We start from the raw sequence: 25,752 nt of genomic DNA, 5'->3' as shown, positions 1-25,752 counted from the left end.
TAGTGGGTGTAGGAAAGAAATATTTTTAAATTGTTCGCCTCGAAATGAACAATTTAATTCAATTCTTTTCTACGGCCCTAGTTACAGAAATATTGTAAAAAATATACTTTCAACCCTTAAATTTAACCGGTGTTTTCATCCGTTCAAAATAGACGTTGACCGATAACAAAAAATACGTGTCAAATATTTTCTTGAGAACTGTCTCTTACAAGTTTCATCAAAATCGGTATATACTGGGTGAAACGGTTCCCCTGTAGGACCTTGTATATACGTAGCTAATAATCATATTTTATTATACTCAATCGTATCTCTATACTATTTTCGAAAAAAAAAACACACAAACACACTCTTACCTTGAGAGGGAAGAATTCGACGACCATAGTTTCAATTCCATTCGATATCTGAACATCCTGGATGATTCCTTTGAAGTTGACTTGCGGTGCCTGCGGGACTTCTATCTGACGATTGTCGACTTGGCGTATGTATCTGGATGCTTGTGGCAACCCGCCCAGATATAAAACGGTGACGTTCAATTGACCGGAAGCGCTGATGGTTTTCCGAAAATATTCGGTCCCGTTGATCTTCACTTGGACCAACGTCACGTTCCTGATCACTTGTATCAGGTGATTGTTTCCGTCGTTTAGCTTCACGCCACCTACCGTGTAAGCTTCCGTGCCGTTGAATTGGATCCTAACGAGCAATTCGCCGCCCTCCAATTGAGCAGCTATGTACGTTTTTTCTTGAGGCTTGAAATCGGTCGGCGAGCTGGGCTCCGATCCCAAATAAAATATGTCACCCCTGTCTTGTCTGGTGCGTATGAACATAGAAATGTCAACGATCGATCTGACCGCTCGCCGAGCGATATCGGACACCTTCACCGTCACGTATCCGTTCGCGATTTTCTCGTATCCAAATGTGGCCGCTGTCATGTTATATTGGCAAGTATGGCCGAGATAAGGCCGCTCGCATTTGCAGGAAAAATCGCGCCATCGGTCTGTGCAGTGTCCGCCATTTTTACAAGGATTCGGCGAGCATTGAGCTTCTCGGGGACAACCTGGCTCCACATCTTCCATGTACACCGTTTTCGATGATGTGCCGGAATATACCTGAACAGTCATTTTTTTCATTATTTAATTTTTCATCATTTAGTTTTCCATAATTAGATTTTCCATACCGATTTCACTTTTTATAATTCAATCTTTCATAATGCTTGATTTTTAAACCTCATTCACATTACCAATCAACGGTACTGTCGGATAAAGACAAGTCACAACTGGTCATGGTCGTTGCCAATGTAATAACATGTCCTATGAAATCATTCACAGTTGATGGTACGGTCAAGTCGAATAAAAATTTATTGATCGTCGAGACAGTTTGCCTAGATCAAAGACCACGGCACTCCTGATTGGATTTGTTTTGATGGGTAACTGTGAACGGCTGATGGTCAAACAGGATCATGGATGACGAGCAATTAACAGAATTTGTTCAAGAAAACAGTGAACAGTGAACAACTGAACGATTTTAGTCACAGAAAATATAACTCATCGTACAAAATGAAAATATGAACGGAGATCTGAACTTACTGAACTCTTTACGATTGATGTTCATAAATGTATAAATAAAAACTTTAGCAAATTGCCCATCTGGTGGTAGTATAGTGATAATAGAATTAAGAATTGTTACTGAGTTATTAAAACATTAATATAAAACACGTCGAAATAATTGACTAGTGCATAAGAATAAACTAACCTGACTCTAACTAGTGACAACATACCGTCTATTGTATGATTATGATGTGTTTCTCTTAATTTTTAGTAACATAGATTTTTAGTAACGTAGAAAATATTTTTCCCTTTTTGACTGAACAGACAGAAATAAAATACATTTTATAATTGATAGGGTCTGATTGTTTCCAATCGTTGTATGCGAATGCTTAGATAAAATCCTTCATCATGACTAATCTGACTATATTGTTGATCATTAGTGTAAATCAATCTTCACAGTGAAATACGTAATGTAGAATTTGGCGCGCATCGATGATTTAGAAATTCTAAAAAGTTCCCAATATTTCTGGAAAACATACATATATTAATTGCGGAAAACTGTAAATTTTTTTGTATTAAATACAAATTTCAAATACTATTTTTGAAGTGAATGAAGCATTTATCGCAAACAAATTTTTTAGTAATTTTTCAGTTTAATTTGAAGATGGAGGGTCAAGTCAATAATATTTACATAACTAAATGTCCAATAGAGCATACTTAGAATATTATGTAATTTTACATTTCATGTAGACTTTAGATATACTATGACAAAAGGGTGTCTATCTTCAATATATCGGCTTGAAAAATTTAGAAAGGAAAAATCAATAAGTTTAACAATAAAAGATGTAATTATACTTAGTTTGTTGTGAAAAACAAAATACTAATTCTCGAGACTGAAATACCGTGTGAAGATCGACAGTTTCGTAAAGAATCAAATGGATATTGACAATTTCAACAGGTATAAATCGACAGTTTGTTATCAGGATATCGACAGCTTCGTGGACTGTCAAATTATGGTATTGATTTAATATCAGTTCAAGAACTACATATCAAAAATTGATACGAAATACCCGCTTAAGATTTTAATACTTTTCGATATCTTTTATAGAGTACTTCGTCGTTGAATTATCTGAATGTCATCTTGTCACTATTCATAGTAGAGTTTTCATTTTTAAGCGAAACAGAATATGCCATCAATTTTCCTATCACATTGTAAGATTATCTCCGATTGGACGAGTTATTTCAGTAAATGTAAAATCGACTGTTTATTAGAAAGGTTGTGTAAGGCTATTTTTTTCTATCGATATATTTAAGGATTTGCATTTTAATCGACAACAAAATACTAACAAAGTCTATTGAGATTCTACACGTTTTTATGGATTAAAATATAAATAAGCGCACTACTTGTATATGAATAGCATTTCTAAGAATTAACTATTTATATTATTGGGTTGAGGAATAAATTATTGCCGTTTATTTTAAACTTTAAAATTTCCGTCTAAAAAGAGAATGTTTTGGCAATTATTTATGTCATTTGAAAATAAAATTTTTCCTCTACATGCTAGTGTTGCTGGATTTTGGAGTTGGTTTAATTCTTGTTTTATTTTCAGTCATTGAAATGGAATATCAAGTTGAAAACAATAAGAATTTTGGAAAAAATGAACGTTCGATAGACATATATGTATATGAGATGATACCAATAAGTCACAGTTACAATATTGACAAGCAATATAGTTCTGTTGTATTTTTCTTGTTGGTTTGGTGTATTTTATATTGTTATGATGGATTAAAACGGCAATTTAGATTTAGATGTAGGTGTAATAGTGGAGAATCTAAAGAACGTTAAGATTTAAGACTATTGTAATTTAAGTCCCACACTGTGGCCTAACCGCTAGAATTAATTAATAAAGAAAAAGTAATAACACTAATTGTCTAAATAATGTCTAATAAATAAAATATAATAATAAACTGTCAAATATCACATACCCATTCACCGTTAATAACGACGTCCTCGGTACACCCCACGAAGAAAGATGGACCATGGGTCAATCGGCGTAGGTAGTTAGTAGTACCGCCGACGTAGGTCATCGGGAAAGAAGTGTGATTCGAATTAGACCCCTCGTTCAAGCTAATAGGGTAAATAGTCTGCTCCTCGTTCGCCGAGAGAACCAAGTGCGTGGTGTTGATGGCAACGAACACTTTTTGCCATGTGGAATCATTCAGATCACTACCGATGAACACCCCTTCCCACTTGTTCAAGAGGCTCGAGTGCAGATTCAGTTTCCCGTTGACCAGTTCGAGGATATAAAACGTCAAGCCTTTCCCGATAGCGAGCAACCCGTTCGGCAGGGTTGTACGGAAACGAAACTGTATGTCGTAGCCCTCGTCCCGGGTCGTGTTAACCAGGACGTACGAACTGCCGCTCAAGGACATTGTTGTTACCTACAAGAATGATAGAAAATTATCCTACTGAACTGGTCGAGGAGTTGTCTCAACCGTTTGAGTGTCGCGGGTCTTTGCAATGAACCGGGCGAAAAGTGCCAAGCGACGCGATCACGTTCCATTCGTTTCAGCTCAGAAACTGAATTACGCTTTTCTATTTTTCATTTTATTTTTAATTTCTAATTCTAATCTAAATAATATAACAGTAAATAATCTATTTTATTTTTCTAATTTCTAAGTTCTCAGATAATAGCAATAAAAATAAATCATTAGAAGGGAAACAAATAAGTAAACTTAATTTGATTCTACGAACCTTCTCCTGTGCATTTTGTGCAAGAACAAGGAGTGCCGTTAAAATAAACAGTATCTCTGATCATTGTGTGATAAGTTGATCAATTTATACGATGTAAAATGATATTGTGACTTTTAAAACGATAAGATATTTCATTTATACAGGACGTTTCGTATAATACAATTTTGTGAATTTAATTTTCGTTTCTGGGCTCATTTATTATATTTTGCCAAACGTATGGCACGTTTTCATAAATTAATTTTGTTATTGAAATTAATTCGGTTAATTGGCTAAACAATTGACACAATTACAATTACGATTAACGTTTTTTCCTTTGCAATTTTCGTTCCTGTTAGTTATTCTATAAGAAAGTAATTTGAGTTTATTTAGAAATCAAGTTTAATTTTCTAATTCTTTTAGTTTTCTTTAAATACCTTTTCACCATTTCTGCCGGAACTACCCTAAACCTTCAATTTTTAAAATAACAAAATTACATAAATCAGGTAACTACTATCATCGTTTTTTTAAATGACACAGAGACTAAAAACGAAATGTCCTGCATAAAAAGAAATTCCGATGGGCGCAACGAACTTACGTAATCGCAAATTTCTCCATGGTAGCCGTTCGGGCAAGTACAATTGAATTTATGTATTGTCTCGTCGACGAGATATGGCCAACACGTTCCGCCGTTTTGGCAGGCATTTCCTTGACAACCGATGAGCTCCACCGAACAATTTTTTCCGCCATACTCAGGCTCGCATGTGCACGTGTAATCGGCTCTGCCATCGGCGCACACACCGTGCTCGCACGGCGTGTACCTTTTGCATTCGTCGATGTCGTGCTGACAATGATCTCCCTCGTAACCCTCGTCGCATTCGCAGGTGTAGCCGCCGATACGATCCACACAGGTTCCGGCCTGGCAAGGATTGCTATCGCACTCGTTGATATTTACCTCGCAATTTTTGCCCGTCACGCCTTGGACGCAGAGGCACTCGTACCTGAAAGAAGAATTAAGGACAATCAGCTTTCATTGCTAAAATTACGCGATATTTTTTACACGCCACCCACATATATCATTTGGTATAGATTTAACTCCTTGCGGTCGAATGCCGCCGTAATAGGGACTTCGAGCTTTCATATTCGAAATCGAAACCTGTAAATAAACCAGTTCATTATTCAAATAACAAGAGATAGATATGTGGTTTTCTTCGTTTCAAATATTTAAGACTTCGGTGCATTCTTAGAATTTTATAGGAAGAGTTTCTAGAAATTTGGAAAACGCTAGTCCCAAATCGCTAGTTTAAAAGATTAAAAATTACAACAGGCTACCCTATAACGTGGATAAGAAATTCCGCGTTATTCTGATTTTACGTTTACAAATTTGTTACACTAAGCATTGAATGTGTTAACAATATTAATTTAATAGCGAAGTTTTAAGTTAAACAATATACTTAAGTATATGTGTATATACAGGTATTTCATATTATTGGTATAATATAAAGGAAGATACTGGACAATTTTGTTGTATTTTGTATAAACACTTAGAAATAAGTATCTAACTGAAGCCTTTTTAGAAGGCAGACAGCGAGAGAAATATTTTTTGCGGAACAATTATTCTCATGTCATTACATACAAAGGAAATATTTTACGTGCCAATTTTGAATGAATCACTCTGTATCTTCGGTTAAGATAAATTCATAAATAATATTTGTATTAATACAAACATGTCAAAAATGAAGATTTCATTGCAATAAGTTACTATTGTCTAGAAAAGCAGTTCATTTATTAAATCATTTTTATTTTACTTTTTTAATAAAAATGTTTTAAATTTTCGATTAACTAAATTCTGATTGTTTCCAGGGACAAAGGAGAAACTTTATTAAACTTTCAACAGGAAGCATTAGTTACGCAACGTACTACTGTGTTATTCTACACAATCGTCATTTTCTGTTCTTATAATGCAGTAATACATCGCTGCGGACTGTAATTTGTTTTAATAGCCAGCAATCATTGGAATCGATAATACTTTAACGTGTATGCTACCAGTTTCACATGTTTCTGACATACGCGACTTTATATTTCTCGCGGAAGAGAACAAAATAATTGTATGCGCGTTCTTTTTATAAGTAGCAAAAATCAGCAAATCATCAAAGAAATCGATAATTCTTTTTTGTTACGGTCCAAGTGTTTTATAAGAGAGATACATTGCATTTAATGAAATATTTGGTAATTATCTGTAAAAAAGGGATGCCCCGCCAATTTCAATGACTTTGAAATATGTCATCAACGAGATAAAACAAGGACATAAACTTTCTCTTTACACACATAACGGTCGTTTTACCTTAGTTTTAGAGTTTAATTGGAATCAGTGATTTTAATACGACCACCGTAATGTGATGAACAACCCACTATTAATAAATTTAGTAACTGTAAATTGTAATTACTATCTTATTTATTATCAAATCCAAATGCAACTCGAATTTCACCATAATGTAACATGAATCTAATAAAAATCCAAGAAATACGTAGATAGCCTGAATACTTAGTATCGAAACTATTCTCGCGGTGCTAACACGTACAGGAAAATGTTCAGAATAACGATCTTGACAATACGTTCCAAGATCAACATATTCGAAGAAGTTTGTACATACCCCTTCCCAGATAATTATCAAACATTTCAACCATAAAAAACAACGATTGCATCAAATAGAACCACTGAACGCGTGAAATTTCACAATACCTACCCGCTCGCATTAGCATAGTTGAAATCTTGATTAAAGATGGAAGGTAGTGTCAGCGTGTCGTTCTTGTACAATTCTTTCCTCGAGCGTTCGAGGCAAGTGCCATTGTACTGGCAAGGCGTGCTGTCGCACTCGCTGATATCTAGCTCGCAGTTCTTGCCTGTGTAGCCGGGGTAGCATCGGCACTTGTAGTTCTTGATGTCATCTATGCAGGTAGCGCCGTTCACGCACGGCTCCGAGCGGCAGTCGTCGATGTTCTTCTCGCAGCGTGGCCCTTCGAAGCCGGTGTCACTGCAGTCGCATGTGTAGTTGTTTATGCCGTCGATGCAACGGCCGTGGTTCAAGCAAGGCAACGGCTCGCAGTCGTCGATGTTGATCTCGCAGTTCAGTCCGCGGAACCCGGGCGAACAGATGCACGTGTAGCTGGCGATCTCGTCGACGCAGGTTGCACCGTTCAGGCAGGGATTGCTCTCGCACTCGTTCACGTCCACGTCGCAGGTTTTGCCGGTGTAGCCGGGCGGGCATTGACAGTCGAACGTGTTGATGCCGTCGATGCAAGTAGCGTTATTCTTGCACGGGCCGCACAGGCACTCGTCGATGTTGATGTCGCAATGGTCTCCGGAGAACCCAGGTCTGCAGAAGCAGTTGTAGCTACCGTTCTTGTTCACGCAGATCCCATCATTGCACAGCGCTCTACCTTTCACCTCGCACTCGTCTACGTCTTCATCGCAGAACTGACCTGCCAGATTAGGAGAACTTGAGTGATCGGTGACGTACTGTGGGATACTATGGAGAATAATTTAAAAATACAACGGAACTTCTTTTATACAGAGGGTCCCAGAACAAATTGAAAATATTTTGAGGGTGGCTTTCGCACATCAAAACAATAAGAAAAATTCAGATAAACATGTTTTATTTAACCTTGTTTCCGAGATAAACGGATTAAAGTTTATTATTCAAAATTTATATGTAGTTTCAGTGTTAACATGTTAACTGCCACGAAAATTTGGAGCATTTCGTATAACATTACTAATTCTTTCATAACAAAGGCGAATGGTAGTTGAATTAATTACATTGATGATTTGGTGTCGCAGTTCTTAAGTTACATTATCATTTAGTTATTTATGTTACAAAATATTTTAATTTGAAATCAGTTCCTTTTGGAAGGTCGGCGATTACCGTGGCGGTCCACCCGTTAACCCCTTCAGACTTGATTTTTATACAAAATTATGTGCAGTTACCTGACAATGAAAGATTGATATTCAGTATACCGCCAGTAATAACATCTATTTTGAATAAACTGTGGTAGTATACTACCTTTCTGATAAAAATAGGCTTAAAGCAAGGGTATGTCTGTTATAATTTTAATATCTTATCATATATTGAAGTGATAAAACAGTTACTCGAGTAACTCGAGTCACCTCGACTTTCGACGCATGGTCATTATTGGCGCGTAGCAATAATAAATAACGGAAGCGAGACCGAATGCGGTGAAGTGGGACGTACGATAGAAAACAAGATTCTCTGCAGTTCCATCTTACTCCGTTGCATTCGGTTTCGCTTCCGTCTCTTGATATTTTTGCGCGGTAATAATGACCATGCGTTGAAGGTCGGGGTGGTTCGAGCATCGTGGGTGGGAGAGTCTCCTTGCCCCTGTGCACTTCTAGCTTGGTGGCCGATGGAACTAACGTGACAGGCGTATATTTCCAAAGGCACAGCAGTACGCCTTTTCGGTGAAGGTGGATGAGTCAATGTATTTGTCGACGCGTTACAACAGCGCATAAATTATGTTTAGCCACGGTTAATAAGTATTACTAACTGTGAGTAGCAACATGCAAAGTAATAATGGTTAAAATAAATTAAGGTTAAGTAATAGAAAGATATAAAAAGAAGCATTATTACGGAGTCAAGTGTAAGATAAAATAAAAGTGTATAGTGAATTAGGATAAAAGAAAAGAAGAGAAAAAAAAGAGAAAAGTATGTCCCGGATAAAACGCACTTTCAGGTTGCTCTCAGTTAGAATAGTGTAGCTAATACATGATTTTGCCTTCGATACAGTTGATCCCGAGACACAAGTGTCTCGGACCTTCGCCGTTACGAATATAAATAAGTAAATAGATCGCGATATAAAATTACAAGTGTAAATAAAATGAAAATATCATTGTAAATAGGATAAAACGATATAGAGGTAGAGTAGTAGTGTAGAAATATGTAAAAGAGAAGAAATAGGATAGTACAGTAATAAGAATAAAAGTAAAAGTATAGCGATAAAACGATATATACAAGTTATAAACGAAATATAGACAATCTAATCACAGCGTGAAGACTAGATGATGGGGTGGCAAAAAGATAACAGTATACTGTTTTACCACTTCAATATATAATAATATAATTTAATACATATAATAGGTAGTATAATACATTATAATGTCCGTCAGGTCTGAAAGTGTTAATGATTATTTCAGAGTCCTCACCTTGGAAGCCCTCGCTGCAATTGCACACGAAACCGTGTTCCCCGAGATCGGTGCACGTGCCGTTATTGCAGGGCTTCGTCGCGCAGTGGTCAACGATGCGGGTGCAATTGGGGTCCCTGTATCCCTCGTGGCATTTACACTCGTAACCGGCGATACCGTCGACGCATACTTTACCGTCGGGGCATATCACGTCGATGCAATCGTCCACGTTGATGTCGCACACTTTCCCTTCGAAACCTGGCGGGCACTCGCAGACGAATTCGCGACGCGATCGCGAGAGCAACGTGCAGTTCCCGTTGTTCTGGCAAGGATTCAAGGCGCACGCGTTATACTCCCGTTCGCAGTTCTCGTCCATGTAGTCTTTCGTGCAGTTGCACGTATACCCGTTGATCTGGTCGATGCACGTGCCACCGTTTTGACAGGGTTGCGATAAACATTCGTCGACGTTGATCTGGCAGTTCTTTCCTATTCGTGGAAGCATTCTATTAGAAGCTGTCGTAAAATGTTTATGGAAATGTGTATTGTCACTTAGCGAGAAACTGACAAACACTTTTAAGGATGCCTACTGTGGCTTGTCAGAGTTTTAACTCCTTGTTCTATAATTTCTTTCACAGCTGTGCTTGATAAAAGCTAATTATTTATAAATTAAATATCATTATTTCATAAGACGGCAATAATTTATTAAATAAGAATATGGTACTTATTCTATTTGCCATATTTATTTCAGACATTAATGATTGACAATAGAAAAGAAACATTTAATTTATATTTAAGAAAAGTAAATAACAGTCGGATTTGTCGTATTTAGTTTAAAATTTTCATCACGAGTCTGATACGATGTCATAGGGCAAGGGGTTAACTCTTGTGTTAGCAATCGAGTGTCCGAGTAAGAATTTTTATATGTTCTTGCTATATTCTCGTGAAAATTTAACAAAATTCCTGGGAATCACTTTTTAAGCTCTTTCACGTTAATTTGCGTTGTGTAGGTAACAAAATTATGCGAAAGATATTGTAATATTACAGTTTGAACAAATCCAAATATTTTCTAATACGAGGATTGACTGTACATAACTGAAATGATAAGTGAATTGTAGAATCTTAAATGTTGATATTTATAAATTAATTTAAATGATTCTTGTATTACTTTTACCAGCATTTTCAGTTGTATACTAAAATGGAACAAAATGTTACAAAACAATGAACAAAATGTTATAAAGGGAAACGATTTTCGCGAAATATAAAATACATGTATGTTAGAATGCTAAATGAAACATCGATGGAAAGAGATAAAATATTAGTGTACATGCAAATGTACTCAGTTGTTTAGCTTATCTGGTAAGTAGCTCGAATAAATATAGCATTTAGCATTAGTGTATGTATAAATAAGCACAACAGGAGTTTTAATAATTTCAGTAAATTAAAAGAAATCTAGCAGTAATATCGTAACTAAATTTAAGAAAAATGACAAATTATTCAAGAATATAAAAATGAACATAAAAGAATGTAAAAATGAAATATTATTGAAGTTATATAAAATTTATATTCTGATTGCTTATAACCGAATGCTGGGTTACTCTGACTCGTAATAGAATACTTCTTGTAGACAAGTGTCGAAACCAAATTGTGTACAACATTTTATGTATATTTTTAACTATTTATGTTTCACTTACAATTCGATATAATTATACATAGATTGCAGTCGAAGAAAAACGCGATATAAGTTATAAGAAAAAAGAAATAGAAGATTAAGTTAATTGTAAGATTGAATAGAAAACAGTGCACCGTTAAAAGGTATATTAAATATATCTATTTGTAAATAAATATACATACGAATAAATAAGTGTCCAATTGACGAGTATATGTATATTTAATTAATACAACTAGGTCAAAATGTTCTTGTATTCATTATGTGAGAATTAATAATTATCAGATGGCTGAAACTAAGTTTCAGTTACTTAATAATTATACAAAAAAATTAAGTAGTTCCACTGAGAAAAAGAAAATTTTTAAGGGCTTATGTTCATTTTTTCCCACAGTATTGATTATAAAATAAAAAACTTAAAACACCAAATACTGAAGTGCGCATATCGAAATTAAAATTAAATTCTCATTTATCGTTTATCGAACGTTCATTGTTTTAATTAATGTAAAAGAAAGTTAAAGTATATGATGCATAGAAGCTACATTAAAATATCTACTGTGTTATAGGTTTTGATCTATTTCAATTATGATTGTCACAAACACAAAATAATATTTCGATCCAAACATTATTCCCATTAATTAAATTCAATTGACAAGCATAGAACAGATTTAATTGAAAACCAATTTTCCTTAATAACTTTTCGTCCTTCACATACATCAGATTCAATTTGAAATCGCTGCAACGTGGCTGGCTCGATACTACAGCGTAAGAGGTTCGATAAATTACGAGGATACAATAGGGTCAACGATGAGATAGCGTGAAAAGCGTACAAGTGTAACAAATCAATGTAACAATGCAACCAAGACAGGATTAGCTGAGTAGGTTCGGCGAAAGCAAAGCTTTGGTGGAAAGTGGCTAAAAATCAGCTGCGGTATCGGATGATTACCGGTGTATCCCGGAAGACATTGACAGTAGTAGCTATTCAGTTGATCGATGCAGATTCCGCCGTTGCGGCAAGGATCGCTGGAACATTCGTCCACATCGATGGAGCATTCAGGGCCTGTCCATCCTGGCTCGCAGGTGCAATAATAGCCGCCGGTCTGCACGGGGGACGAGGATGTCACAAACAAAGCAAGAGGGCCACATAGAGATAGATTCGAATGGGCGAATGCGACACGCTCGATTAACTCCTTCTATTGGAATAACCAATCCAGCTCGTCGTGAGTTCTCTATGCCAAAAGGGCAACGACGAGCTGCATTTGTTAGAAATGGGAAATGCAGCAGTGGGCCTATTTTGCTAGCGAGCGCCATATGTAGGAGTCATTATTTTATAGGGAAACATAATATTTCGTAAGTAACATGTAACCATATTGTCCAATACGTTTAAAAGTAGTATCGTAAGAGCTTATACGAAATGCGAAAGTGATGGAGACAATATTGATCTGACCAAGTATTGAAAATTAGATGCAGAATTTAAGAGCGAAAGAAATAGTATTGACAGCAATAACAGTGATATAATTTCACTTGTTTGAAAATGTGTACGATTATTCGCTACAAACTAAATATTGCTGTTCACTGATAACCAATTATTTGAGCAATAAAAATGTAAGCTTCTATCAGGGATTGGAAAGGTTTTAAAAATAACGATTTAAAATTCTACCATGTATCGGTGTTATGTTCCGACTGAAACACGTATGAAGGACCGAATTAAAGTCATAAAACTATTAATATATCGGTTTGGGTTCCGGTTCTTCAGAACCGATATGATATCGGTTCTATAACTTATTTCTTGCTTTTATATTTCGGTTTCGTATTTCTTTCGGTTCTCCATAACTGTTTCGAGAACTGGAGCTGATAGCGTAACTGTTTCCAATTCGAGACTTCTATGTTACTCACTGCTTTATAGAACTGAACCTTTTAGCTACGGTGGAACTAGCCGCGAAGCTACACCTCTGTGTGGCAAGATATGTCGCAAACTCTGTGTGATAAATGTAGCACTACGATTCGAGGCTGGTAGAATTTTCCACTGTGCAATTACGTTAGATTAGACTACAATGTACACAATTATCAATGGAAAACAAAGAAGACAGCCGGAAGGTATAGTGGTGAACCGTTCAGAGAAGTGGTGTCCACGTAGCCACTACGGTTGCGTACGGCAGCTAAAAGGTTAATAAAAATGGAATTGTCTGGCTGTGCAGCATCGGCTACAAATAAATCACAGTAGAAGGAGTTACTTTGGTCGCGCGCGTGCATGCAAACCCGTCGCGCAAAAGGTGTCACACTCACATAGTCCAGGCAAGCGGAAGCTTGTTTGCAAGGTAGATCGTGACAAGTGATCGGGTCTTTGCATTGAGGCCCGGACCAGAATCTCGGGCATTGGCACATGATACCGAAACGCGTCTCGAGACAACTGCCTCCGTTGTAGCAGGCGGTGCACCATTCCGAGGCGGGCGATAGGCATGTCGCTCCTGACGGACGGCGCACGGCACAAAAGAACACGGTTAGGGGGTACACAAAACATTCAAGCGGAAAAATATGTCACAGCGGTGGAACGTGAAGGGAAACGGTGAAGTCGCGTGGACTGTTAGTTACAGACGATCGAGGAAGTGTTCAGCTTGTTTCGTGTTCGGAGTGCGCGCTCCGTGTTTGCTTTTGGAATGAGTTTTCGTATTTACAGTGGCCTGCAAATGATTCTATGTTGATACCTTTTTGGTTGCTTTCTAAGCAACAGAGATAACAAGAAATTTAAATGCGCGTGAAAATTTGTTTTTACAAGGAAGTGTGGTGTCTCAGCCCTGTACGTGTGTTTTACATGTGTAGACGCAATTTTTAGCGAAAAATGGTGTATTCTTGTGAGGATAATATCTAAATGTGTAGAATATGTTTCAATCCTTCGTCTTACGGTTTTTTTTTCTAATCGAGTTTGTAGGATATAATTTAACATTGATAATTCTCCAACGGAAAAAGAAATTGCGTATTTATTGCATTACTTATTGTAGGAGTGAATTTATTATAAATTTTGAATATGTAGTTTTTCGCGTAACTTGCACATCCAAAATATTTGAACTAAACCGAAAAGAAGAATTTGATTTTATAAGATATATGTTTTTAGCCTAATTGACTTGGAAAACATCCGTTTAACTTCATTTTAAATGTATTCCCAAAGTGAAATTATTATTTCTTTCATACTAACACCGATTGTCTTGAAGTCGATATTGTAGCTAACGTCGAAACGAGTTAAATAACTACAATTACATAGATAATACAGATTTGTTATAATAATTTTTACTCGTTTTTAATAGCAACGAAAGTAATTTAGATGTTCAATATATATAATTAACTTTATCTATACAATAAAATTTTTGTTACGGGTGATATTGGTTATTAGTGATCTTTAGACGATCGCATTGGTTACTTGATCTTTGCGACTACCAACACGTTAACAACGTCAATAATTACAATTTCCAATTTATTTTTCTCTAACACACAAAAATCTGATCTCTTATATAGCAATTATAAACGAATAAGATGCTAATTATGAATATTTACTTGAAAAGGAAATACGCCGAAGTAATATCTGCTAATTTTTATGAATGTTTAATTGAAAATAGTTATTATATTTATGTAGTTGGTATAAATGACGAACGACATATGTATATATATATAAAGTAAATGATTACTTTTAAACTATTCGTACATTAACAATTTATTCGTATTTTTAAATCGTTTACCTGTGTGAAACTAATTATCTAAATAAGTGGAAAAGTGTTGGAGATAATTTTAGTGAACATGGAAAATGGGATAAAACCAATGATTTGAATTTTGCAATTTTTGTATGATTATTTGTGCGAAATGAAGGTTAATATTATTATGTAATAAGATTGCCTTCACGGGACTCACTAATGTTGGTTACGTTCTTTAACTTTATTCTTACAAACCAGCGTTAACAATCATTGTTAACGTATTCTCATTGTAAGTAAAATAATGTTCACGTTTCAGCGATTGAAAACTTCTTATACATCAACCAATTTCAAGTATCCAGAATCTTTTGTACACCACTGTCCGTATATAGTGTCTCATCTATTTTAACCACGTTTCCGTTATTTTCGTTGATACAAAAGTGTGTTTCAAATTACGTTTCTATGACTTAAACAAAGGCAAATTTTACAACTAGCAAAACTTTTGGGTAAAAGTCATATTTCTGATTTCAAAATTCTTGTTTCTACTAAAACCATATTTTATTTATATCATATCATAACATAAATCATAAAACAAATTCATCTGTTATTCAGATCATATACAACAATCTTGAAATGTCAAAAACATTATCTTCATCGAAAAATTTCGCTAGTTACAAAATATCCCTCCTCGAATCGTACAAACTCTGCTCGAAATGTTCTGGCACAAACAAGAAAATCACTCGAGATGTTCACAAATGAAACACCCTGTGCAGCAACAACGTCAAACCTCCAACAATCCGCGAAGGTCCATTCAACAATCCTTATTACATTTAATTTTGCAATGATATTCTAATGTCTAAAGTGAAAGCTGTGATACACGTTAGCATCGATATCCGTAACTCGACAAATGCACTTGTCTTCCGCGCTTACCTCTCCAGTCTGGTAGGCAAGTACAGTTATACCCGTCCTTATTGCTGGTGCAAGTGCCGCCGTTGGCGCACGGATTACTGGCGCAGTAATTGATAATGCAGTTCGGTGGATTGCCCATGAAACCAGGGTTGCAAACGCATTGTGGCCCGTGTACGTCTTCCACGCAGATGCTGTTCGCCGGACACGCAGCGTTCTCGCACTGACTCCTGAGATCGCAGTGACGGCCGGCATATCCCGGCGGACAGGTGCAATGATAGGAACCTACGTCGTCCACGCAGTCACCGTGCTTGCACGGGTTCGATAGGCACTCGTTCAGATTCAACTCGCAGTTCTGGCCCTCGAAACCGTTCGGACAATGGCAAATATAACCGCCGTAATTGTCGTAGCACACGCCGTTGTTTAGACAAGGATTCGCCGAGCACTGGTCGATGTCGATCTCGCAGTTGAAACCTTCGTACCTGCAAAAAGAACGATGTTCTTTGAATTCAAGTTAAACATTTGGAAACGAATGTAGGCGTATTGACGACATCAAGCTTTTGTATCTAGAACCGAAAGTTACTTAACGCATTCGCGACCGCTGACGCGAATTCACGTCTTTTCAAATATTTTATTCTTCTGTTCGTTTCCATTTGCGAATTTTTTAACGAAATGTTTGCCATTTCAAACTACAGATCGTTACAAGGGTAACGTTTCGAAACAAATTTCTTAATTTTTGTCCCCGTTTTTTCCTGATTTTCTTCATTTTCACTGGTAGTGAGTATTAGAAAAGCGAATAATTTTCCGATCGCAAGTGTGTTAATTATTCGAACAGTAAAAAATTAATGGGTAGCTTCTTTTTTTTCTGGTATTTAAGAGTTCGATATACAGTGAAACATCAATTACCCGAACCTAGTTTATCCGAATCAGTAAATGCCAGGATAATATGTAAACTCCTAACTGAATCTCTATTATCCGAATTACTGCTAAGCGTACTCTCACTTATGCGAACGTGTATACAATTTATGCATGTGTATGTGTATTCGGAATATGAATACATCCGTATAACTGTGAGAGTTTGAAAACGAAAAAGAAACAAATATATAAACGGACATTATCTGAACGCCGCCAAGGATCGAACTCCTTTATTGGAATAAATAAGATCAGGCAGTATGTGGGAATAGTTGGTGAGCATTTATTATCCGAATAGACATGTTTCCTAATATGTTCGGATAAGCGAGGTTCTACTGTACAATTCAGCTTCTTCAGGCTAAGGTTTTGAATATTTTAAAAGATTTTTGCGCGTAAAGAGATAATATCTTCCTGATGGGTCACGAGTACTTTCATGTTTTCACGTTCGAACGACGAGATCGATCGTAAATTAATTCGTGGTTTCACGAGACGTTCACGAGTTAAATTGTACTTGTACTTATATTAATTTATATTCGAATAACAATATACATATGTCTTTATAAGAGGGTTCTAGATCGTATTTATTAGCTTCAATCGTTAAATTATTTTAGTATATTGTATGTAAGTAAGATATGTATACTGAAAATTAAAAATGTTTCTACTTCGTATCCAAGTCACCGGTTAGCAAGGTATTAGATACTAACGATCGCCTCGATGTATGTCATTATTTAGACAGGGAAGAGTTATTATCATCGGAGTGATACATCTTCGTTTGTTCGTTTATACACCATAAAATATTAATCATTTTTTAACTACTATGTAATAATATATAATACAATATGAGTTGACTGGAAACTTTACTTCCATTGATGTGTAGTAGTGATAATAGTAATGGTTGTAATTGTTCCAAGGGTGGGAAAAAGTGAAATGTAATACCTTTCAAACATAATAAACAAACGACCCTGTTGATTTGATAAATTGTGTTTATAATTTTGAACTCGTTGCAAGGAAATATAAAAATACATAGTTACAGAGAGGAAAAGTTTAATCCCTCGACGCCGGATTTCGTATTTCATACAAATCCGTCTTTTATACGAGATATTGATTTATAACTTTATATAAAGATATAGTATTTCAATTATACTACTTTATATAAGCATATAATACTAATAGAATAATAACGCTGAATGCTGCTGGTGGAATCAATTGCCTTTATTCTGGGCAGCATTATAATTGTATTTCCTGAATACCGAATATACAGCACGTTTCAGAAATACAAGAACAGATTATTCAAACAAAAGATGATTCTCGATGAAATAATTGTACCTATTATTGGATGCAAAGACTTGAGTGGCAAAAGTAAGTTTGTCTCTACTATTCTTATTACACGTTTTTCATATTTACGTTTTATTAATAATCGTTTAAAATTATTTTAACATTTCCCTTTTGTAGCTTCATTATTATGAAATAAATTGAGTAGTGAATTTAACTTCAATTATAATTTTCTTAATTAACCCCTTGCCCTATAATTTATTTCTTAATTTTGATCGATACAACTACTTTACCGTTAATAATTTACTAGAAAAAGAAAACACTTTCATGCTTATCCAGTGTCTACATTTACTCGAAAGATTAAGGATTGATAATAGAAAAGCAACATTTAATTTATATGTAAAATAAACTAAATAACACTTAGATTTGTAAAAAGTAGTTTAAAATTCTCGTCACGAGTCTGATACGGTATTGTAGGTCAAGGGGTTAATTATAACTAGAACTTTTGCCATGGAGTTTTGATTTTGATCAAATGCGGAAGCTATTCAGGGAATGAAACACAAATCAATCGATACATTGTATTGAAAGAAAAATCTTAATAATTCCCAAATTGTTTTTACTCCCAATAATATAGTTATTTATTATATAACATCAAACCACAGTCATTTAAGTGAAATAATAACCGATTTATCGTTTAGCTAATTAAATGTGTTAAACTGTTACTCAAAATATTACTTGAATAAGATTTTTCTTAAATGATGGCCAATTTATCATTTAGCTACCTAAATACGACAAATTATAATAAAAATCGTTCAATTTTTATATGGGGACATTGTAAACGTATCGCAATTCTATAATAAATATTGGAAACGTACCCTGTTCTATCGCATATACAGGTATAGTTATTGATACCGTCGATGCAAACCCCGCCGTGCCTGCAAGGATTCGAGGAGCACTCGTTGAAATTGGTTTCGCAATTTTTCCCCGTCCATCCAGGCAAGCAGTCGCACTTATATTCGCTGTCGGTGAGCGCCAGGCAAACGCCGTCGTTTCTGCAAGGGCTTTGCTCGCAGAACCGTACGCCCAGCTGCGACTCGCAGAACATCCCAGTGAAACCGGGTTTGCAGGAGCAACTGAAGTCTCCCTTCTGGTCCTCGTTACACGTGCCGCCATTTCGACAGGGACTGTTCAAACAGGGCGAACCTAAGGAATTAAAACGCTTTCAAATTTCTGATAACTGGAGAGCTAAAAGTGAGGGTAATTATCTACAAAAGAGGATTCTTCATTGCTTCTGATGACCTGGAAATACATTGTCAAAGACATTATTCTGGACAACTTTTTTTATGCGTATTATCGTTGCATCAGATTAATTTCAGAGATAAACGCAGAAATGTTACCTATTTTGTATACACTATATTTAGCAAGCTGCGTTCAGATTGGTTTTGAGTTAACCTTTTCAGACCTGATGTTTGTACAAAATTAGTAACGTGCAACATCAGTAACGACATTATTTCGAATAAAATAGTGGCAGTATAATACTTTTCTGATAGAAATAAGCTCAAACGAATATACGAGGTGTATATATTTAGACATTGAAGTTGTAAACCAGTGTACATTATAATGTGTGCTGGATCTGAAGAGATTAGTTCACTTAATCCAATTATCACCCACTCTTTATCAATAAATTTAAGCCTTTGGATTCTATAGGCTCCACTACGGTTTCGTTTGTAGTATTAAATATTTTAATGATCAAAATTCAAAAGACTACCCTAAGATCATTATTACGTTTAATAATTCATGCATAAGAAATGTTATATATAACATTCTTCCATTTTTATCAGGAATACTATATAAATGGTTTGGAGTCGCTGGTACATTATAGAATCAGCTGGACTGCTAATAGTTAATAATTCTAAATTGTTTATTCATTATCAAATCCAAATGAAACACAAATTTCACGTTTAACGTAAATATAACTTGAACCTTGGAAATACGTAGCATTGAATACATAACGTTGAATATATTTTTGCGTATATCTCAGAAATTAAGCGACGGTAACATGTACAAAAAAAAGAGTAGTTCAGAATGATGATTTGAACAATATGATTCAAAATCATATCGTCAGAATCGGTGAATTCTCTTTTCTAGATAATTACCAAAATGAATTAGTGACAGAGAACCGTAGAAATAAATGAAAGTTTTGTGCAGAAGCAATTAAATGCTAGTGAGCCCATAATCCAGACACCTATAGCGTAACACCGAGGAAATCATCCATAGGAGAGAGAAACGCAAAAAGATGATGGTGTTTATATTAATACCAAAATTTGTGAATAACAGATAATAGAAAGCACCAGGGGAAAGTCTTTTTCTGTGGGAGATAAAAAATGAAATAAGGGCTACCCCGTTTCCATGATGTTCGCCGTCTCTCAATGATCAATGTCGAATGATTGATGTAGTGAGATCGAGTGTTCCCAGGGAGAATAGCTGTGTGTAATCTCGATTTGCGTGTATATGACTTATAAGAGCGATTTTATCCTATAAACAATTACCCATGCAATGTCTATTCTTAATTATAAATGAAAGTTATCGCACAAGGTGGATCATTTAAGGCTGAAGCCTGAAATGTCTGCGTTGTTCTTAATTATATCGCAAAGTATAAAAGAAAAACAAAGGAACATTTGCACGAAAGGAACGAATGTTGTGATAAAAAGAATGGTAAACAGAAAAATTCTTCTCATCGCAATATTTGCTCCTTTGCGACAAGTATTTCTTTCCTTGGAAGTTTTGTAATATCATTAAAAACATCGGCGATGTCTCAGGCGCCAGTTTCAGATGGCTCACCCTGTATATTGAATTAGAGACATTTGTACAGAATTCCGCAAGCTGATAGAGGAAGAGAATTAAACGAAGAACAATAAAAGTAATCCATCGAGAATAAAAAAAGAATTCATGGCCAAGTAATATTCCACAGGGAATTTAAAGCTTCGATATTTAATTTTTAATTTGTTCACATTATCGCTTTCCATTTGTAGCTGCGCGAGGCGCGCACAATTGAAATGCACTATATCCCATAAAGAAATAATATCGACAAATTAAAACGAACGAGGCCTTATTGGAAACACGACATCCAATTATAACGAAATTTAATCACATATTAACACCTTGATGGCGGCGCGTTTAATTGAAAATCTGCTCGCTCTCGATAATATGGCCGCGAATTTTAATGTAATGAAATTTTAACGCGTTAATGTATCACTATCAACATGCATACTCCTATTACTAACATTTATGACAGTTTAGTCATTCGTGTACAGTGTAGCTCCCACGTTTATAGCAGCGACCTAAAGTTCAAAAGTACACAGGGGCAAGGGGAATCGGTCGCACGCTCCACCCTAGTCCCTCTAAGGTCTCCATACACGTTGAAACTTGCGGCGATGCAGGCATTGCAACAAACAATGGCTTAAAGCCTTTTTCACTTTTTGTTCGAGTGCATCGTGTATATAAAACGTTGAAACAAGCGATGGATTCGAGCCTTTTCCGCTTTTTGTTTGAATGCAACATTTAGGAAGACTCAGACCCATCGCTTCTAGCGATGTCCGCGTCGCCGCAGGTTTCACCGTATGCGGGGGCCTTTAGAAACATAGTAACCGAGACTCCGTGTTTCCGGGATTCCGTAAACACAAAAAGCCGCCGCCGCGTAGAAACTCGACGCCAGTGTTCGTTACTGTTTAACTGAGTAGTTACGGTGCTTGATCACCGTGGTAAGAAGTGAAGGAAGAAAGGAGACTCTTTTCCTTTCACGATATTCGGGCTGCTTCAGTTTTCGACGCGTAGTCATTATTGGTGCGCGGGAAAAATAAAGGACAGAAGCGAGACCAAACGCGACGGAGTGAGATGTAACAGTGAGAACGAAGCCGGTGACTTTATAAGAGCCTATGCACACGAGCGACGCGATCCGGCTGCGGTGCCGCAGCGATTGTTTTCTTTCTTCAGTCTCACAAAAAAAAAATAAGAGAATTTTCAATTGATTGAACGAACGATTTCAACCGCATTATACTGTTAACTATCTTTTGTAACTTTTGAAATAAAGAAATAATAAATACACGATGAACTTATACTTCTACGTTCTTGTTCTAAAATCGCACAGCGTCAACGCTGCGGCGCCGCAAGGAGATCGCGTCGTTCGTGTGCATAGGCCCTAAACTTTGATCTCTATCGTTACGTTTCACTCCGTCGCTTGCTGTCTGGCTTCCGTCCTTTGTTACTGCCGCAGGGCCAATAAGGATCACGTGTCGGAAACCAAAGCGGCCCGAACATCGTAAGTGGAAGAAACCCCTTGCTTTACCGACTTCTTACCGTGGAGGTTAAACGCCATCACTTCTCAGCCGAACAGTATATCTCTCTCTCTGTCGCATTCTGTTCCGTCTGCTTTCTTCGTCACGCGGCTCAGCCAATGACAAGGACGTGCCGAAACTGAGGCGTCATTGTTGCTATAACTACCGAGCCGAGCGAGTGAACGTCTCCCCTTGCCCCTGTGTACTTTTAAACCGATGGTTGCTGCTATAAACGTGGGAGCTGCACTGTACATTGGACTACTGTAGTCAGAATCTTTGTTAGACTCAATTTTAAAATAATACTTGTTATCATAAATGTGTATTAAATCAATGTTGTGATAAGTAAATTTTAACACCCATTTTATGCAATGCGACACGAAATTTTGCTATTATTCACGTGTATAAGATAGAGTATATTTGAAAATCTTGCTCGGAACTTTGTTACAAACATTTTTTTCAATAAAACAGATTTGATAATATAAATGTTTTGTTTTGGAAGTGAAATTTTGTTATTTTATTTATCGAAGTAATTTTGAAAATTAGCATTTTGCATTAAAATAAGAAAATAATGAAATAATCATTCAGTAATTAAAATGTTTGATTCAATAATGAACTCAAATTTGAAACAACAAATCATTCTACGTTTGTTATCAGAACGCAACACAAAATAAATACATAAACATTTATTCAAGATGAAACACCTAATTTCTACATTTTAAATGATTATTTAATAATATGAGATGCTTTTCTAAAGAAAAACATTCCTGTTATCTTTAGCATCAATAATACGACTACTTTTTTAACTTGCAAATGTATTAGACGATGCCAATTAAAAATCTACAGATTAAGTATCTGAAGAAAAATCTTTCTTCTAAATAAATTTATAAAAATTTGCAAAATTAAAAATACTTTTTGTAACTTTTAAAGTAAACAAATAATGAATTCACAATAAACTTATAATTTGAAATGCTTGTCAAATAATTTCAATCAAGAATTTTAATTATTAAAAACCCGTGACACATACGTACAAACTAATATTTCAAATAAATAAATATCTTTTCTATACTCAAACATTCTTGCTAAAAATGAGGTATCGAAATCATTGTTCATTTTAACATCATAAAATTTTGAGATTCGGAGTACACAAGTTCAGTCAGAAAGCTACACACATGAAGAATCAACACTAGAACTACCATACCAGTAAAAATGACTGGTTTTAGTTTTTTTGCAGTTACTGACATCACGAATGTGTCATATACCCGGACTTAGTTTACAAATTATTAGTTACTTGCATACCACAACGAATATCCGTAGAAACATAAAAGAATCTATTACCATAACTTTGATAAAAATTGCACATCGATCATATCAAATGCTCGGTACAAGTGTTAGTATTCGTGGTTTCTGTTGTTCGTATGTAATAACGATAATCACGAAGAAAAATGTAATAAGTCCCAACGCGCGATTAGATTTGTACAAGGCCATGTATCAATTTCTATTCTCATATTCGTGCGAAAACCTCGTATAGAACATCGAGGTCTACCATCGTCAATTTCACAGTTGTTGCCGGAATATCGGGCGTAACAGTGGCACTCGTAACGATCCTGCCGTGACACGCACTTGCCATGCATCATGCATGGCTCGAGATGACAGAAATCCGTGGCGGTAATTGCGCTCGATCCTACACCACCTCCGAGTCCGCTGGTACCACCTGAAAGTTTCGCAAAACAATGTCTGCCATGCAGTCAACTACTCGTACAATGTACGATAAGTGGCGCACAGAATCACGCGTTGCGCGGCAAGAGTTTACACAGGACCAAACTGACAATGAACTGTGCGTGATCTTCACTCCGAAAGTGTGCAGCGATCGTCTCTCGAATTATTCGACACCTGGCAAGCAGCTACGGCACACGAGCGTATCAAAATTTCAGATTTATCAGGTACTTGACGAGACTGAGAAATACAACTATTCTACGACCTTCCGTAAGTATAATTCGATTTTTAGTATTGGGACCCATAGAGATAACCTACTGCTCGAAAGTTGGGGTTTGTTTCTGATCAGGGACTGAAAACAGTTATGATGATATCGGTTCTGGTTCTTGAAACAATTATGAAGAATCGAAATAGAGTCACAACTGTCATTATGTAGGTTTTTAGGTATAGACAGTATATTGGTTTCGGTTCTGAAGAACCGGATATTATATCGGTTTTGTATCGGTTGTATAACTCTTATTTATCGGTCCTAAAAGAAATGCAGAACCACTATACGGCATTGAAAAATAACATGCAGAATCGGTATAATATTAGTTTCGAAGGACTGGAATCGAAACCGATAAATCTAATAACAGTTATGACTTTATTTCGATTCTCCATAACTGTTTTAGTTGAAACCGATATACCAGTAAAATTATCTAAGAATGAAAGTTGAAATATTTTGGAAGCTATTAGTTATATGAAAAAATGTTTCAGACAAAACTTGAAGAGTTATTTTGGGGACATTCGTCAGAATAATTAGCATTTTTGGACATGAACCCTTAAAGAAGATTTCGAGGTCAAGTTTGTCCTTTCAAATGGAATTTTATTATTTTTAAGGCAACAAGTGATTCAGTTCCTCATTGTCTACAAGAGAATAATAAACCATTTATACCGGAAAACCGATAACTTAGGAGATAATTTTAAGATTTTGCGATGTCATGCTCGTCCAGAGACAAATTCATACGTAATATTTCATGTATTTCAAATTCGATTTTATAGGGGTATTAAAATGTCTTCTAAATTAGTAGTTTTTCAGTACAATAGGTTTGTTACTTTCTTATAAAGAATGATGGGTTAAATCTACTGGTGTTTTAATAATTGTAGGAAATGATTAAAAAATAAAAATCAAACTTGATCTTTAAATGTTTTTTATGTGTTTACTTACGAAAATACCAGTTAGACTAATTAATGGTCCCCTAAAAACCATTCAAGTTTTATCTGACATATGTTTTCTATATAACTAGTAGTTTCCGAAATGTTTTAACTTCTAATCTTAAATGACTCACTCGGTATAACAGTTTCAATCGGTTATTTTCGGAACCTTTTCAATTCTTGTTCCTAATAATCATGATTTATGAAGGAAAATAAAATAAAATGATAATCCTGTCTGTGATTTTTGTCCTTAGTAAGTTTATCAGCGATCTTTTTCTATTAAGTTATTTTGGGCTGCCTTTTATTTCAACAAGCAACCATGTTTTATTGATTTTCTTATTCAACTCATCACAGAGTATAGTTTTATGGATTAAAAGATTTTAGTGTCTGAAATAATATTATTTGACTGGAAAAGTTATTATGCTTTTGTATTTGTGTTTGTATTTTCATTAGCTAATTTAAAACTTTTGTATAAAAGTTTATAAAGTTTATAAAAAAGGGAAGCTTTCCTTACGGCGAAGACGAGAAATTAGAATAATGCAATTGCACTTTGTAGATTGATTGATATAAAAGTGTATAATAACGAGTAATGATGTAGGGATAGTT

General features: G+C 35.6%; 1 protein-coding gene across 4 annotated transcripts in view; it reads right to left on the bottom strand.

The window, feature by feature from the left end:
- crb (cell polarity complex component crumbs) overlaps positions 1 to 25,752 on the bottom strand; it is a 120,961-nt gene that overhangs the window by 15,298 nt on the left and 79,911 nt on the right. For 2 of the 4 annotated variants that reach the window (XM_031978442.2, XM_031978446.2), the window contains 10 exons: positions 23,783 to 23,950; positions 18,781 to 19,108; positions 15,746 to 16,203; positions 13,422 to 13,603; positions 12,082 to 12,235; positions 9,494 to 9,958; positions 7,023 to 7,758; positions 4,874 to 5,276; positions 3,531 to 3,986; positions 354 to 1,106 (listed from right to left, as the gene is read on the bottom strand). In XM_031978442.2, the coding sequence (XP_031834302.1) occupies positions 354 to 1,106; positions 3,531 to 3,986; positions 4,874 to 5,276; positions 7,023 to 7,758; positions 9,494 to 9,958; positions 12,082 to 12,235; positions 13,422 to 13,603; positions 15,746 to 16,203; positions 18,781 to 19,108; positions 23,783 to 23,950 (4,103 nt within the window). The remainder of the gene's footprint in view (positions 1 to 353; positions 1,107 to 3,530; positions 3,987 to 4,873; positions 5,277 to 7,022; positions 7,759 to 9,493; positions 9,959 to 12,081; positions 12,236 to 13,421; positions 13,604 to 15,745; positions 16,204 to 18,780; positions 19,109 to 23,782; positions 23,951 to 25,752) is intronic. The other 2 variants (XM_031978443.2, XM_031978444.2) reach the window with 2 other exon arrangements.

This window comes from Nomia melanderi, chromosome 11 (genome assembly GCF_051020985.1).
Source record: "Nomia melanderi isolate GNS246 chromosome 11, iyNomMela1, whole genome shotgun sequence".
Classification (NCBI taxonomy): Eukaryota; Metazoa; Arthropoda; class Insecta; order Hymenoptera; family Halictidae; genus Nomia; species Nomia melanderi.
The sequence above is the reverse complement of the archived record's forward strand: the minus strand, read 5'-3'. Positions and strand labels throughout refer to the sequence as shown.